At 51.7% G+C, this 17,714-nt stretch overlaps 1 protein-coding gene across 4 annotated transcripts in view; it reads right to left on the minus strand.

Annotated features, from left to right (window-relative positions):
* Positions 1-17,714, minus strand: part of EMC1 (ER membrane protein complex subunit 1) — a 72,882-nt gene that overhangs the window by 11,736 nt on the left and 43,432 nt on the right. For 2 of the 4 annotated variants that reach the window (XM_038746355.1, XM_038746354.1), the window contains exons 12-20: positions 15,832-15,928; positions 15,015-15,137; positions 14,328-14,336; positions 13,158-13,357; positions 11,874-12,023; positions 6,559-6,720; positions 4,550-4,669; positions 2,153-2,290; positions 606-779 (exon numbers count right to left, since the gene is read on the minus strand). In XM_038746355.1, the coding sequence (XP_038602283.1) occupies positions 606-779; positions 2,153-2,290; positions 4,550-4,669; positions 6,559-6,720; positions 11,874-12,023; positions 13,158-13,357; positions 14,328-14,336; positions 15,015-15,137; positions 15,832-15,928 (1,173 nt within the window). The remainder of the gene's footprint in view (positions 1-605; positions 780-2,152; positions 2,291-4,549; positions 4,670-6,558; positions 6,721-11,873; positions 12,024-13,157; positions 13,358-14,327; positions 14,337-15,014; positions 15,138-15,831; positions 15,929-17,714) is intronic. The other 2 variants (XM_038746357.1, XM_038746356.1) reach the window with 1 other exon arrangement.

The following is a 17,714-nucleotide window of genomic DNA, read 5'->3' on the forward strand; positions in this document are numbered from 1 at the left end:
CCTCCTTCCCTTCCCCACAGCACCTGTATATATGTGTATATGTTTGTACATATTTATTACTCTATTTTACTTGTTCATATCTATTCTATTTAGTTTATTTTGTTAATATGTTTGGCTTTGTTCTCTGTCTCCCCCTTCTAGACTGTGAGCCCACTGTTGGGTACGGACCGTCTCTAAATGGTGCCAACTTGTACTTCCCAAGCGCTTAGTACAGTGCTCTGCACACAGTAAGCGCTCAGTAAATACGATTGATTGATTGATTGATGAGCTCTGACTCCGAAGCCCGGGCTCTTTCCATTGAGCCACGCTGCTCCTTGTATAAGCGCCAGCACTTAGTACAGTAGCTGACCCACGGTAAGCGCTTAACAAATACCACAGCTATTATTATCATCACTGTTATTAGCCAGATGCTTCTGAGCAACCCTTGAAGGGGATTATTGGAGCGGGAGTCAGGGGAACAGACGCCTCTCTGACGTCAAGGAGGCCTGACTTTCCCAACCAAGGAACCGGGGCTACGGGGCCGGGTGCGAATCCCTTCACCCGGGCTCCCGCCTCCCTCCCCGGGGCCGTCGGCAGTCCGGGCCGGCGTGCGGGCGGCCGCTTACCACCACCCAGTTCTCCGAGTGCACGATGTGGACGGGGCCCTTGGCTTTCTTCTGCACCGAGGAGTGGACGATGCGGCCGGTGACGCCGTCGATCAGGTAGATGCCGATGAAGGTGCGCTCGTGGTGCAGGTCTGTGCTCTCCGTCACCACGGCCAGCAGGTTGGGGTTGAGGCTCTGCGGGGCGGGGCGCACGGAGAGGGAATCAGAGGAGGAGGGGGAGGGCAGATCGGGCCGCCGACTGCTCCGCCGGGTCGCGCGGTGGGAAGATGTCGGCGGTGTCCGCCCCGCTTGGTTGCTGCCAATCTTGATGATGGCATTGGTTAAGGGCCTTCTATGGCCCTACTTTGTTAAGGGCACCAAAACCTGCCGGTCTCACCTCCACAACATCGCCAAGATCCCCCCTTTCCTCTCCATCCAAACCGCTACCCTGCTTGTTCACTCTCTCACCCTATCCCGAATGGACTACTGCATCAACCTCCCCTCTGATCTCCCATCCTCCTGTCTCTCCCCACTTCAATCCATACTTCACGCTGCTGCCTGGATCGTCTTTGTGCAGAAACGCTCTGGGCATGTTACTCCCCTCCTCAAAAATCTCCAGTGGCTACCAATCAACCTATGCATTAGGCAAAAACTCCTCACCCTCGGCTTCAAGGCTGTCCATCCCCTCGCCCCCTCCTACCTCACCTCCCTTCTGTCCTTCTCCAGCCCAGCCCGCACCCTCCGCTCCTCCGCCACTAATCTCCTCACCGTGACTCGTTCTCGCCTGTCCCGCCGTCGACCCCCGGCCCACGTCCTTCCCCTGGCCTGGAATGCCCTCCCTCTGCCCATCCGCCAAACTAGCTCTCTTCCTCCCTTCAAAGCCCTACTGAGAGCTCACCTCCTCCAGGAGGCCTTCCCACACTGAGCCCCCACCTTCCTATTCTATTTATTTTGTTAATGACGTGCATCTACCTCTAATTCTATTTGTTCTGACAACTTTGACACCTGTCTACGTGTTTTGTTTTGTTGTCTGTCTCCCCCTTCTAGACTGTGAGCCCGTTGCTGGGTAAGGATCGTCTCTATAAGTTGCGGACTTGTCCTTCCCAAGTGCTTAGTACAGTGAGAGCACTGTACTATTAAAAAAAAACAACAGAAGTCAGGCTCTCTGAGAGAGGGAAAGAGGGCTTAACAGACAAGGGGGTAGTTTCCTGGTATCTTGGGTAGGATTGAGCACAGTAAGTGCTCAATAAATACGACTGAATGAATCCCCATTTTACAGGTGATACTGAGGCAGAGAGAAGCGACTTGCCAAGGTCACCCAATAGATAAGTGGTGGAGCCGGGATTAGTACCCAGGTCCTTTGACTCCGAAGTCCCTGCTCTTCTAAGGGAAGCAGTGTGGCTCAGTGGAAAGAGCCCACGCTTGGGAGTCAGAGGTCACGGGTTCTAATCCTGGCTCTATCACTCGTCAGCGGTGCGATTTGGGGCAAGTCCGCCCCCCTCTCCTTCCTGGGTGGGCCAGAGAGCCCTCCTCCCCCTGCCCCGCCGCCCCGGTCCCCCGCGGGGCACCTTGTAGAGCACACTGCGGTCCCCCATCACGCGGCCCTGGGAGTGCACGTGCTCGCTGGAGCGCTTCCCCTTCACCGTCACGATCCGCTGCACCTCCGGCGGGATGGTCAGCTCCCAGCTCAGCTCCGTCGTCAGATCCTGGGAGCGGAGGGAAGGAGGGAAGAAGAGAAGGAGGGAAGAAGAGAAGGAGGGAGTGCCACAATTTGACCCGGCTCCCCGGAGGATAATAATAATAATGATGGCATTTATTAAGCGCTAACTATGTGCAAAGCACTGTTCTAAGCGCTGGGGAGGTTACAAGGTGATCAGGTTGTCGCACAGGGGGCTCACAGTCTTAATCCCCATTTTACAGATGAGGTAACCGAGGCCCAGTGAAGTGATTTGCCCAAAGTCACACAGCTGACAACTGGCGGAGCCGGCATTTGAACCCATGACCTCTGACTCCAAAGCCCGGGCTCTTTCCACTGAGCCACGCTGTGACTTGCCCATAGTCACACAATTGAAAACTGGCGGAGTCGGAATTCGAACCCACGACTTCTGACTCGCAAGCCCGTGCTCTTTCCACTGAACCACACTAGATGAACTAGTGGGATAAAGAAGAACAAAACAAACCTCCCGCACTTCATCTCAAAAAACATTCGACGCGGTGTTCACCGATAAAAGTTATACTAAACTATACTAAGTCATCGCTAAAAAGAAGCGCAAAATACCAGGATCCAGAGTCGCGGTCATCATCGACTCTCATCACCACCGGCGGGTATCGACTGAGTGCTAACTGGGTGCGGAGCAGTGGACAGAGCACTTGTGAGAGTAATAATAATAAAGAACAATTGTGGCATTTGTTAAGCGCTTACTGTGTTCCAGGCGATGTACTGAACGCCGGGGCGGATACGAGTAAATCAGGCCTGACACAGTCCCCATCCCACGAGGGGCTCAAAGTCATCATCATCATCATCAATCGTATTTATTGAGCGCTTACTATGTGCAGAGCACTGTACTAAGCGCTTGGGAAGTACAAATCGGCAACATATAGAGACAGTCCCTACCCAACAGTGGGCTCACAGTCTAAAAGGGGAGACAGAGAACAAAACCAAACATACTGACAAAATAAAATAAATAGAATAGATATGTACAAGTAAAATAAATAGAGTAATAAATATGTACAAACATATATACATATATACAGGTGCTGTGGGGAAGGGAAGGAGGTACGATGGGGGTGATGGAGAGGGGGATGAGGGGGAGAGGAAGGAAGGGGCTCAGTCTGGGAAGGCCTCCTGGAGGAGTCCGCCAAGTCTCCGCCAAGTCTCGATCTTGGCGTGCACATTCCCTTCCCACAATGGACTTAACAGTTTACAATCTAGCTCCTACCCGAAATACCAGGAAACTACCCCCTTGTCTGTTAAGCCCTCTTTCCCTCTCGCGGAGAGCCTGACTTTTTATTTTTTAATAGCATCCGTTAAGCACTTACAATGCGCCAGACACTGCATAAAGCGCCGGGGTAAATAAAGCTCATTACGTTGGAAACGGCCCCTGTCCCCCGTGGGGCTCACGGTCTTAATCCTCACTTTATAGAAGAGGGAACCGAGGCCCAAAGAAGTTAAGTGACTTGCTCAGGGTCCCAGTGCGGACAAGCAGCTCCGGGCTGGATTAGAACCCACGTCCTTCAGACTCCCGGGCACATGTCTGTCCACTCGGCCACAGTGCTCCTCTCCCTCACACTGCCTCACCACGCTGTTTCTGGAAGATTTTCCACCCCTCACTGAGGAAAGGAAAACGGTCTCCGTGGCCCCCGCTGTTGGGAGCAGCTGTGCGGCTTCCAGAAACTCAGGAGGTCTCGGAGGAGGAGTTGCCTCCTCTTCCCTTCGGAACCGCCTCTCTACACAGGGAAGGGTCTCCTTCCCGACCCCTGCGAAGGAGACCCTGAGGAGACTCAATCCTAACGGGAATAATAATAATCAATGACTGATCGATTGACTAAAATCAGTACCAAACGCTGGGTTTGATACAAGCTAATCGGGTTAGACACAGTCCCTGCCCCGCAAGGGGCTCCTGTTCTACGGGACAGGGAGGACAGTTACGAATCCCCGTCTTACAGGTGAGGAAGAGGAAGCACTGAGAGGTGAAGTGATTTGCCCAGGGTCACCCAGCAGGCAGGGGGTGGAGGCAGGATTAGAACCCGGGTCCCCTGACTCTCCCACCCACGCTCCGTCGGCGGGGCCGGGCTGCTTCTAGCGTCGAGCTGATCTCCTCGTGAGCTTGAAAACGTGGCACGTAGTAAGCGCTTAACAAATACCGTCATCATCGTCATCACTGAGCGGCTTTTCAGTCCCTTCAACTGCCACTCCTGCCGGTAAAGAGAGAGCGCCTGATCCTTCCCCAGAGTCCCTCGCCTACCCTCCGCAGCCGAAATCCAGACAGCTTTCCTTGCTCTGCATCCACCAAGTAGAAGAAGATGGAAGGAGCGATGTCTTCTAGTTGGCGCAGGACGTTTCTTGTGGCTGGGAAGGCTGTCACCTGTGGGGCAGATGTAAGGTGTATACATATATATATATATATACTTATGCATGTGTGTGTGTGAATATACATATATAATGATGATAATAATAATAATGATGGTATTTGTTAAGCCCTTACTATGTGCAAAGCACTGTTCTAAGAGCTGGGGGGGATACAAGGTGATCAGGTTGTCCCACGGGGGGGCTCACAGTCTTCATCCCCATTTTACAGATGAGGGAACTGAGGCCCAGAGAAATGAAGTGACTTGCCCAAAGTCACACAGCTGGCAAGAGGCGGAGTTGGGATTTGAACTCACGACCTCTGACTCCAAAGCCCACATAAATATACTATTGTATGTATATATATATATATATATATATATATATATATATATATATATATATAAAAGTATATATATAATATATAAGTACGATTGAATGAATGAATACTATATACTATACTACATACCACACCATAGTATGTATATACTATATGCACTATAGTACTATATACTATATATAGTAGTGTGTAGTACTATATACTATATATAGTATAGTGTATAGTACTGTATACTATATGTAGTATATACATACTATGGTATAGTATGTAGTATAGCATATAGTAGTATTCATTCATTCATTCAATCAATCGTATTTATTGAGCGCTTACTGTGTGCAGAGCACTGTACTAAGCGCTTGGGAAGTCCAAGTCAGCAGCATATAGAGACGGTCCCTACCCAACAGCAGGCTCACAGTCTGGAAGGGGGAGACAGACAACAAAACATATAAACCAAATAAAATAAATAGAATAAATATGTACAAGTAAAGTAGAGTAATAAATATGTACAAGCATAAATACATATATACAGTAGTACACATATCAATCAATCAATCAATCGCATTTATTGAGCGCTTACTGTGTGCAGAGCACTGTACTAAGCGCTTGGGAAGTCCAACTTGGCAACATATAGAGACGGTCCCTACCCAACAGTGGGCTCACAGTCTAGAAGGGGGAGACAGACAACAAAACAAAACATATAAACCAAATAAAATAAATAGAATAAATATGTACAAGTAAAATAGAGTAAGAAATATGTACAAACATATATACAGTAGTACATATATAGTATAATATGTAGTACAGTATAGTATACATAGCACATACATACTATAGCATAGTATATACTATGCTACATCTACATACCATAGTATGTATATACTATACATGTATATATATACATATATATGTGTGTATATACATATACATAGCACATACATACTATAGCATAGTATATCCTATGCTACATCTACATACCATAGTATGTATATACTATACATGTATATATATACATATATATGTGTGTATATACATATACATAGTATATACATAATATAGTATATATATGGTAGTATTTGCTAAGCACTTACTGCATTCCAGGTACTGTACTAAGTGCTGGGGTGGAAACAAGCAAATTGGGTTGGACGCAGTCCCTGTCCCAAGTGCGGCTCAATCCCCATTTTCCAGATGAGGTAACTGAGGCCCAGAGAAGTGAAGTGACATGCCCAAGGCCACCCAGCAGACAAGTGGCGGAGCCAGGATTAGAACCCATGACCTTCTAACTCCCAGGCTCGTGCTCTATCCACTCTGCTTATGGGAAGCTAGCAATTGCCGTGTTCCCGATGGCTTGGGCTCCCATTTCCCCCCCCACAGGAGGCCTTAAATCTTCCCCTTGCGGCCTCGGGGGAACCCCCTCAGGGGCGGACGGCCCAGTGGGGAAACCGAGGCCCAGAGTGATCCAGGGACGTGGGGCCACCCGTCGAGTCCAGATCTGCTCTGGAATTACCATTCCGAGCCGCACGCTATTGCCGTCAGTTGTCCCCCTTCCTTCAGCTCCCGGGCTGGCTTACCTTGTACTCGTTGTCGATCAGCAGCAGGACTTTGGCGTAATCTTGGTCCATGATGGGCAGCAGTAGAGACTGCAAGATGGGGCGCTTCAGAACCGGGGGTGCCACCTGACTCCACTTCCCAAAGATGGGGTTAAAGACGTACAGGGAGCTCAGCCCAGATTCCTGAGCCGGGCAACAAAACCCATTAGGATCCATCAATCTTCCTCCTACCTGTAATTTATTTTCGCATCTGTCCCCCTCCCGCCCCCGGCTAGACTGTAAACTCCTTGAAGGCAGGGATCAAACGATCGTATTAATAATAATAATAATGACGGCATTTGTTAAGCGCTATGTGCCAAGCACTGTTCTAAGCACTGGGGGGGGATACAAGGTGATCAGGTGGGGCTCGCAGTTTTAATCCCCATTTTCCAGATTAGGTCACTGAGGCCCAGAGAAGGGAAGTGACTTGCCCGAAGTCACCCAGCTGACAATTGGCGGAGTTGGGATTTGAACCCATGACCTCCGACTCCAAAGCCCCTGCTCTTTCCACTGAGCCACGCTGCTTCTGTGCAGAGCACAGTACTAAACCCTTGGGAAAGTATGATATAACAGAGTTGGTAGACATTTCCTTGCATCGCTACCTGGATATCTCGACAACACCTCGGACTTGACGTGTCCAAAACAGATCTTCCCATCTAAACCCTGTCTTCCCCATGACCCTCCTGTCACTGTAGACAGCACCACCATCCTCCCTGTCTCACACACCTGTAACCTCGGCGTGATCCCCGACCTATCTCTCTCATTCAACCCACCTATTCAATCCGTCACCAAAGCCTGTATGTTGAACTGTCAGAGCATCGCTAAAATCCACCCTTTCCTCTCCGTCCAAACTGGTCCCACGTTAATCCAAGCATTTATCCTCTCCCGCCTTGATTACTACGTCAGCCTCCTTGCTGACCTCCCTGTCAGAACATCCCTCAAATCCACCCTTTCCTCTCCGTCCAAACTGTTCCCACTTTAATCCAAGCATTTATCCTCTCCCACCTTGATTACTGTCAGCCTCCTTGCTGACCTCCGTCAGAACATCCCTCAATCCACCCTTTCCTCTCCGTCCAAACTGCTCCCGTTTTAATCCAAGCATTTATCCTCTCCCGCCTTGATTACTATGTCAGCCTCCTTGCTGACCTCCCTGTCAGAACATCCCCCATCCTACCTTACCTCCCTGATTTGCTACTAAAACCCACGTCATCCCCCGGGCCTGGAATGGCCTCCCTCTGCCCATCCGCCAAGCTAGCTCTCTTCCTCCCTTCAAGGCCCTACTGAGAGCTCACCTCCTCCAGGAGGCCTTCCCACACTGAGCCCCTTCCTTCCTTTCCCCCTCGTCCCCCTCTCCATCCTCCTCATCTTACCTCCTTCCCTTCCCCACGGCACCTGTATAGATGTATATATGTTTGTACATATTTATTACTCTATTTATTTATGTTACTTGTACATATCTATTCTATTTATTTTATTTTGTTAGTATATTTGGTTTCGTTCTCTGTCTCCCCCTTTTAGACTGTGAGCCCACTGTTGGGTAGGGACTGTCTCTACATGTTGCCAACTTGTACTTCCCAAGCGCTTAGTACAGTGCTCTGCACACAGTAAGCGCTCAATAAATACGATTGATTGATTGATCGATCTCTCAAATCCACCCTTTCCTCTCCATCCAAACTGCTCCCGCTTTAATCCAAGCATTTATCCTCTCCCGCCTTGATTACTGTCAGCCTCCTTGCTGACCTCCGTCAGAACATCCCTCAAATCCACCCTTTCCTCTCCGTCCAAACTGCTCCCGCTTTAATCCAAGCATTTATCCTCTCCCTCCTTGATTACTGTCAGCCTCCTTGCTGACCTCCGTCAGAACATCCCTCAAATCCACCCTTTCCTCTCCGTCCAAACTGCTTCCGCTTTAATCCAAGCATTTATCCTCTCCCGCCTTGATTACTGTCAGCCTCCTTGCTGACCTCCGTTAGAACATCACTCAAATCCACCCTTTCCTCTCCGTCCAAACTGCTCCCGCTTTAAACCGAGCATTTATCCTCTCCCGCCTTGATTACTATGCCAGCCTCCTTGCTGACGTCCGTCAGAACATCCCTAAAATCCACCCTTTCCTCTCTGTCCAAACTGCTCCCGCTTTAATCCAAGCATTTATCCTCTCCCACCTTGATTACTGTCAGCCTCCTTGATGACCTGTCAGAACATCCCTCAAATCCACCCTTTCCTCTCCATCCAAACTGCTCCCGCTTTAATCCAAGCATTTATCCTCTCCTGCCTTGATTACTACGTCAGCCTCCTTGCTGACCTCCCTGTCAGAACATCCCTCAAATCCACCCTTTCCTCTCCGTCCAAACTGCTCCCGCTTTAATCCAAGCATTTATCCTCTCCCGCCTTGATTACTACGTCAGCCTCCTTGCTGACCTCCCTGTCAGAACATCCCTCAAATCCACCCTTTCTTCTCCGTCCAAACTGCTACCCCTTTAATCCAAGCATTTATCCTCTCCTGCCTTGATTACTATGTCAGCCTCCTTGCTGACCTCCCTGCCATTCCATATTTCACTCTGCTGCCCAGGTCATTTCTCTACAAAACTGTTCAGTCCACGTTTCCCCTCAAAGAGCCTCTAATGGTTGCCTGTCCACCTCCACATAAAACAGAAACTCCTCCTCCTTGGCTTTAAAGCACTCAGTGGCTTTGCCCCCCATCCTACCTTACCTCCCTGATTTGCTACTAAAACCCAACCTGCACGCTTGGCTCCTCCAACGCCAACCTACTCACTGTACCTTCATCTCATCCGACCTCTCATCCACGTCCTGCCTCTGGCCTGGGATGCCCTCCCTCTTCGTACCCATCAGACGATCCCCTTCCTTCTCCAACAAGCAAGAAACACTTCCACCGGATCCCCTCACTCTCCGCACCTTCGAAGCCTTATCGAAGGCACATCTCCAAGAGGGCTTCCCGACTAAGCCCTCATTTCCTCTTCTGGGTCACCTTTGCATTTGGATTTGCACTCTCTATTCACCCCTCCCTCACCCCATGGCCGTAATTTATTGATTTATATTATTATCTGTCTCCCCTTCTACACTGTAAGCTCACCGCGGGCAGGGAACGTGTCTACCAGCTCTGTTGCACTGTACGCTTCCAAGTGCTTAGTAAAGTGTTCGGCACACAGTGAGCCCTCAATATATATGACTGATAAATATGTTCCTTGCCCGCAAGGAGTTTATGGTCTAGAGGAGGGATCGTGCCTATTAATTCTACTGTAATAATAGTAATAATAATGATGGTATTTATTAAGAGCTTACTATGTGCAAAGCACTGTTCTAAGCGCTGGGAGGGATACAAGGTAATCAGGTTGTCCCACGTGGTGCTCACAGTCTTAATCCCCATTTTACAGATGAGGTAACAGGCACAGAGAATAATAATAATAATAATGGCGGTATTTGTTAAGCACTTACTATCTGCAAAGCACCGTTCTAAGCGCTGGGAGGGATACAAGGTGATCAGGTTGTCCCACATGGGGCACACAGTCTTGAGCCCGCTGTTGGGTAGGGACCGTCTCTATATGCTGCCAACTTGTACTTCCCAAGCACTTAGTACAGTGCTCTGCACACAGTAAGCGCTCAATAAATATGATTGAATGAATGAATCCCCATTTTACAGATGAGGTAACTGAGGCACAGAGAATAATAATAATAATAATGATGGCATTTATTAAGCGCTTACTATGGGCAAAGCACTGTTCTAAGCGCTGGGGAGGTTACAAGGTGATCAGGTTGTCCCACGGGGGGCTCACAGTCAATCCCCATTTTACAGATGAGGTAACAGAGGCACGGAGAAGTGAAGTGACTTGCTCAAAGTCACACGGTTGACAAGTGGTGGAGCCGGAATTAGAACCCATGACCTCTGACTCCCAAGCCCGGGCTCTTTCCACTGAGAAATGCTGCTTCTCTAGTCTTCCAAGCGCTGAGAACAGCGTTCTGCCCACAGTGGGCCCTCAATAAATACTGATATTTATTCACAAATAAATATTTAAATAAATAAATGATCGACTGAAGGCCCCCAAATCCAGAGACAGCCTCCTAAACTGGATAACCGGGATTGCTCATGCCCAAGAACGGGATTGTTCTCAGCCTCCGCTCTTCCCAGCAATCCCCAGCTCCTGTTGGAAGATGCTGGACTTTACCCCTTCCGCATATAACCCCGTTTTTCTCGGAAGCCCTGACCGCCCTCCTTCCTCTATGTGCGGAAAGTCTGTAAGCTCGCTGGGAGCGGGGAACACGCCTACCAACTCTGTTACGTCGTACTCTCCCAAGTATTTAGTTCGGTGCTCCGCACACAGTCAGCTGATATTTATTCATAAATAAATATTTAACTAAATAAATGATCGACTGAAGGCCCCCAAATCCAGAGACAGCCTCCTGAACTGGATAACCGGGATTGCCCATGCCCAAGAACTGGATTGTTCTCAGCCTCTGCTCTTCCCAATCCCCAGCTCCTGTTGGAAGATGCTGGACTTTACGCCTTCCGCATATAACCCTGTTTTTCTCGGAAGCCCTGACCGCCCTCCTTCCTCTATGTGCGGAAAGTCTGTATGCTCGCTGGGAGCGGGGAACACGCCTACCAACTCTGTTACGTCGTCGTACTCTCCCAAGTGTTTAGTTCGGTGCTCTGTACACAGTCAGCGCTCAGCACATACAGCTGACTGAATGAAGAGGAAAAGAGCGGGCAAGCTGGGCAAGAAGCAGATCCTGTTTAGTTCAGTGCTCTGCACGCAGTCAGCGCTCAGTACATACAGCTGACTGAATGCAGTGGAAAATAGCCGGCAAGCTGGGCAAGAAGCAGACCCTGTTTAGTTCGGTGCTCTGCACACAGTCAGCGCTCAGTACATACAGCTGACTGAATGCCGAGGAAAACAGCCGGCAAGCTGGGCAAGAAGCAGACACCGCCACCATCACCCTCGGGACCCAGCTGGGAAGCAGATCATCATCAATCATATTTACTGAGCGCTTACTGTGTGCAGAGCACTGTACTAAGCGCTTGGGAAGTACAAATTGGCAACATATAGAGACAAAGCAGATGAGTTTGTTTCCCTGGGATCTGGCCGCTCCGCTCCACCCGGACGGGGAACGCAAGTCTCCGATCGTAGGCAGCCCAGAGGATCCCGGAAAAGGCTTCTTCTGGGACCCACGCCGCGGCAGCCCCCTGCCCCTGTTTCCGGACCGCCCCACGGGCCCGACGGGGTGAAATTTTCCCCCACAACTCCAGCAGCGCGGCGAGAACGCACGGGGAGAAGCCTTGCCTTGTCCTTGACGAGCAGGGTGCACTGCGGCGGGTGGGGGAAGTGAGCCGTGGTTCTCTGGACAACCAGCTTGAAGGAGGCCTCCGGCCTCACGTCAGGCAGGAACTGCTTCCAGAGGATGGTGCCGGAGCTGCTCTCGATGCCGAACAGCTGAGGAAGAGACGGTTAGTAACAGTGAGAAGCCTAGCGGAAAGATTCCCGGCCTGGGAGCTGGAGGACCCGAGTTCTAATCCTGGCTGTAAAATGGGGAATTAAGTACCTGCTCTCCCTTATTCAGTCAGTTCAGTCGTATTTATTGAGCACTGAGTGTGTATGGAGTACCGTACTAAGTGCTTGGAAGGTGCAATTCCGCGACAAATAGAGACAGTCCCTGCCCACAACAGGCTCACAGTCTAGAATCAATCAATCAATCAATCGCATTTATTCATCATCATCATCAATCGTATTTATTGAGCGCTTACTATGTGCAGAGAACTGTACTAAGCGCTTAGGAAGTACAAATTGGCAACATCTAGAGACAGTCCCTACCCAACGGTGGGCTCACAGTCTAAAAGGGGGAGACAGAGAACAAAACCAAACATACTAACAAAATAAAATAAACAGAACAGATATGTACAAGTAAGATAAATAAATAAATAGAGTAATAAATATGTACAAACATATATACATATATACAGGTGCTGTGGGGAAGGGAAGGAGGTAAGATGGGGGGATGGAGAGGGGGACGAGGGGGAGAGGAAGGAGCGCTTACTGTGTGCACAGCACTGTACTAAGCGCTTGGGAAGTACAAGATGGCAACATATGGAGACAGTCCCTATCCAACAGTGGGCTCACAGTCTAAAAGGGGAAGGACAGACATCAAAACAAGTAAACAGGCATCGATAGCATCAATATAAATAGAGTTATAGATGTATACACATGATTAATATAAAGAAACAGAATTATAACTACGTACATATATACACAAGCATATAGAGAGAAGCAGCGTGGCTCAGTGGAAAGAGCAGGGGCTTTGGAGTCAGAGGTCATGAGTTCAAATCCCGGCTCCGCCAATTGCCAACCGTGTGACTTTGGGCAAGTCACTTAACTTCTTTGGGCCTCAGTTGCCTCATCGGTAAAACGGGGATAAAGACTGCGAGCCCCCCGTGGGACAACCTGATTGCCTTGTAACCGCCTTGCACATAGTAAGCGCTTAATAAATGCCATCGTTATTATTATTAATAACCCCTCGTCACCGCCCGGCCGCCGGCCTCCGGGCCTTTCCCCCTCCCCGCCCCTCCTCACCTTGCCCGAGGCGGTGACCATCACCATCATCTTCTGGAGGTTGAACTCGTCTCGGGCCAGGTTGTCGACGTTGATCTCGTTCTTGATCTGACTGCGGGGCTTGCGGGCGTCGTAAAACATCTTCCAGAGGTGGGCGGTCCAGGCCTGCAGCAGGATGAGCTGGGAGGACAGGCGCTTCAGGAACATCCCCAGCAGGCCGTCTGCCGACAAGGAGAGCGGACCGGAGCTGGGCCTGGCCCCGAGGCGGCAGTGCCCGGGTGCGGGCGGCGAGAAACCTCCTCCCCACCCTCCTCTGGAAAGCCGCGGCCGTGCTCACTCCAAGCTTACTTCCTAACCTACCGACCCGGTGTGCCGAAGCCATGCGGGAACCTCCCGAAACTTCCACGGGGATTTCGCCTGCCCGGGGACGGCGGGGAGGCCCGAGAGGACAGCCGTGCGGGATCGCGGACGCCCCGCGACGACTCCGCTGCTCCCGAGCCCGAGTCGTCGTCCGCGGCCAGTTCCTCGCTCTTGCCCCCCCGGCTTGGATGCCGCTACTTTGGCTTCTTAATAATAATTAATAATGACGGCATTTATTAAGCGCTTACTATGCGCAAAGCACCGTTCTAAGCGCTGGGGACGTTACAAGGTGATCAGGTTATCCCACGGGGGGCTCACAGGCTTAATCCCCATTTTCCACATGAGGTCACTGAGGCCCAGAGATATGACTTGCCCGAAGTCACACAGCTGACAATTGGTGGGGCCGGGATTTGAACCCATGACCTCTGGCTCCAAAGCCCGGGCTCTTTCCCCTGAGCCACGCTGCTTCTTCTGCCATCCCCTCATTCAGGTGGCGTTCCGCCACCCGATCTGACTAGAGCCGCGGCTCTTTCTACCTTCGACTCCCCGCCGATTCCCCCTGACGGCTTGGGCCGGACGGTCGGGTGGAGGCAGGTCTGCTTATCTTACTCGTCCGCTCTCGGCCCACAGAAAACACGTGGGCGGCCACCAATGGGGGGTGGGTGGGTGGATGGGGTGCAAGCAGGGCAAGCAGTGAGTGTCGCCCCAAGCCGCTGTGCAGGGCGAGAGCTGTGCCCATCAGGTGGAAAGCACTCGGGGAGGGGAGCGGCCAGGAAAGCTACCGTGGCAGGGCAGGCAGACCGCGGCACGGAACGGCGAGGTGGCTTTTACCTTGAATGGCTGGATCCGGGTAGCGGAAATAAACGGTAAAGGCAGATTAATCCTTGGGTTCGGACCATCCCACCAGGGAGCGGGCGCAGAGCTGGGGCGGGCTGGGAGAGCCACGGGGGAAAGCTCCAGGGAGAGAGAAGCGCGCACCTGGGGGTGTGTTTGCTTTGGGGGGAGTGGAATCGGAGCCTGTCCTAGCCACTGCCCGGGAACAAGTCGGGGAGAGGCAGAAGGCCACACGGCTGGACCTGACCTAGATGCGGCCACCAACTGGGGAGGTGGGTGTCAACGTCACCCGCTGGTTGGCCGAAGACCCAGGGCCTCTCCTTTCCCCCCGCTCGATCCCGGGAATCAGTCGGGGGGGAGGCACGGGAAAGGGAAAATTGGCCTCTCTTTCTCCCAGTCTACTCGGCTCGGGGGAGAAAGATGGCAAGAGGCTAAGAAAGCGGCCAGAATCCCATAGGGGAGTCAGTAGCCGAGCTGGGCCCAGAACGCAGGAGATAGGACGCTTAGTCGGGAACTCCGACGACTGCCTCTTCCTGGCCAGGAAATCGGGGAACGAGGGTAAATGACAAACGGCGTCAGCTCCTGGTGCTTTCTCTCCGGGAAACGCGGGCTCCCGGTTTGGAAAAGTTTCGCCTCCTCCCCGACCCGCCAGCTCTTCCGCTCCACGGCCGACTCGGGTCTCACCTGCCTTCTTGCCAAATTCTCCCTCCAGCTCAGCCTGGGCCCCCGTCAGAGGTAGGTCCACCATCTCCAGACACACCACCTCGGCCAGGGACTCCTCACGGCTCCACAGCTGCACTCTCCCCGCTACAGAAAGCCCCAGGGAAGCGGGAGAGGGGGGTCTGAGAGGGCACGCCGCCTCCGAGGGGGCCGAGGAGGGACGGCCAAGTACGGGAGAGAATCGGAGCTTTAGCTCAGGGCCGTGCAGTGGCACCGAAACCAAAGGCAGAGACCGAATATCAATGGCAGGAGACGTTACCGGGTGGGAGGGCTCCGGGGGACCGAGTTCCCAGCCGAAGCCCGTCCCTCCGCCTGGACAAGGGACGGGAGTGGCAGCCCTGAGGAGGAGAGCTCGTTGTGGACAGGGACTGTCACCTTTTATTGCTGTACAGTTCTTTCCCAAGCGCTTAGTACGGTGCCCTGCACCCTGTAAGCGCTTAATAAATACGACTGAATGAACGCCTGAGTGAATGAAGCATGGGGGCGGAGGGAGAAATGGGAGGTGCGGCTTCAGCTCCGAGCTGTCCGGAGGCACCGAAACCAAAGGCGGAGACCGAATGCAGGCGGCATTTTGGGGACGGGGAGACTCCGGGAGGGGAACTCCGGCATGCGCCCTTCCCGTTCCCTTCCCTCAGCCCAGACAAGCTGCAGGAGCGGGAGCCGGGAGCCCTCGGGCCGGATGAGGAACTTCCCAAGCGCTTAGTACAGTGCACGGTAAGTGCACAATAAATACGATTGAATGAATAAGGAAGTGAATGAATAAGGAGCGGGGGCGGCTCACCCAGCTGCTGCAGGAACAGCAAAACGTGGTCTTCCGTTTGCACGAGGGCCCGGTAGCCCACCGAGTCGTCCTTCTTCAGGAATACTTGGATGTAAAGCTGGGAGACGGGGGCGAGACGAGTCATTAGGGCTCTTCCACGTCCACCCGTTGGGAAGCCTCTCTTCCCCCGCCAGTTTATTGGCTTTTTTATTATTGTATTTGTATTTGTTAAGCAGTTCTAGACTGTGAGCCCACTGTTGGGTAGGGACCGTCTCTAGATGTTGCCAACTTGGACTTCCCAAGTGCTCTGCACACAGTAAGTGCTCAATAAATGCGATTGAATGAATGAATGAAGCAGTTACTGTGTCCCAAGCCCCGTGCTGACCATTCAATCGATGGTGGTTTCGGAGCGCTTTACTGTGGGCAGGGCGCAGGCTGTACTAAGCGCTTGGGAGAGTCCAACACAACAGAGTTGGCAGACACGTTCCCTACCCGCGACGGGCTTCCAGTCTAGAGGGGGAGGCTGTAACTACTAAGTACCGGCGTAGTTACAGAATAATCAGGTTGGACGCAGTTCCCGTCCCGCGTGCGGCTCACAGTCCAAGTACGAGGGAGTAGAATTTAATCCCCATTTGACATATGAGGTCGCTGAGGCACGGAGACGTTAAGCAGCGGGGCTCAGTGGAGTCAGAGGTCATGGGTTCGAATCCCGGCTCCGCCAACTGTCAGCTGTGCGACTTTGGGCGGGTCACAACTCCTCTGTGCCTCAATTACCTCATATGTAAAATGGGGGTGAAGACTGTGAGCCCCCCGTGGGACAACCTGATCACCCTGTAACCTCCCCAGAGCTTAGAACAGTGCTTTGCACATAGTAAGCGCTTAATAAATGCCACCATCATTATTATTACTATTCTTGTTAAGTGCCTTGCCCAAGGTCACACAGCCGACAAGTGGCGGAGCTGGTTTTAGAAGCCAGGTCCTTTCTAAGCGACACGAGCATCTGCAAGAGGCTGTTTCCACATCAGGACAACAACGATGAGCTTTGAGCATTAAAGCTCATCATGGGCAGGGACCACGTCTATCAATTCTGCTGCACTGTACTTTTCCGAGCACTCGGTACAGTGCTCGGCACGCGGTAAGTGCTCAATAAGTGCCACTGATGATGATGGTGACGGGCCACGAGGGCAAGAATGTCCTTAGTCCCTTGAACCAATCCAGCATCTTTCTGCCACAGAGCATGAAACCATTTTTAATTTATTTATTAAGCACTCACTACGTGCCAGGCACCGTTCTAAGCACCGGGGTAGATTCGAGGCAGGTGGGACACACTCCATGTCCCACACAGCGCTCATGGTTTTAATCCCCATTTTGCAGGGGACGAAACTGAGGCCCAGAGAAGTGGAGTGACTCGCCCAAGGTCACCCAGCAGACCCGGGGCGGCGTCCAGGATTAGTACCCAGGTCCTTGTGGCTCCCAGGCCCCCGCTCTATGATGATGATGGCATTTATTATTATTATTATTAATAATAATAATAATAATGTTGGCATTTGTTAAGCGCTTACTATGTGCAAAGCACTGTTCTAAGCACTTGGGGGGATACAAAGTGATCAGGTTGTCCCACGTGGGGCTCACAGTCTTAATCCCCATTTTACAGATGAGGCAACTGAGGCTCAGAGAAGTTAAGTGACTTGCCCAAAGTCACACAGCAGACAGGTGGCGGAGCCAGGATTCGAACCCATGACCCCTGACTCCAAAGCCCGTGCTCTTTCCACTGAGCCACGCTGCTTCTCCACGCTTACTATGTGCAAAGCCCTGTTCTAAGGGCTGGGGAGGTTACAAGGTGAGCAGGTTGTCCCACTTTGGGGGGGGGCTCACAGTCTTCATCCCATTTTCCAGATGAGGTC

Source organism: Tachyglossus aculeatus, chromosome 5 (genome assembly GCF_015852505.1).
Source record: "Tachyglossus aculeatus isolate mTacAcu1 chromosome 5, mTacAcu1.pri, whole genome shotgun sequence".
In the NCBI taxonomy this organism is placed as follows: domain Eukaryota; kingdom Metazoa; phylum Chordata; class Mammalia; order Monotremata; family Tachyglossidae; genus Tachyglossus; species Tachyglossus aculeatus.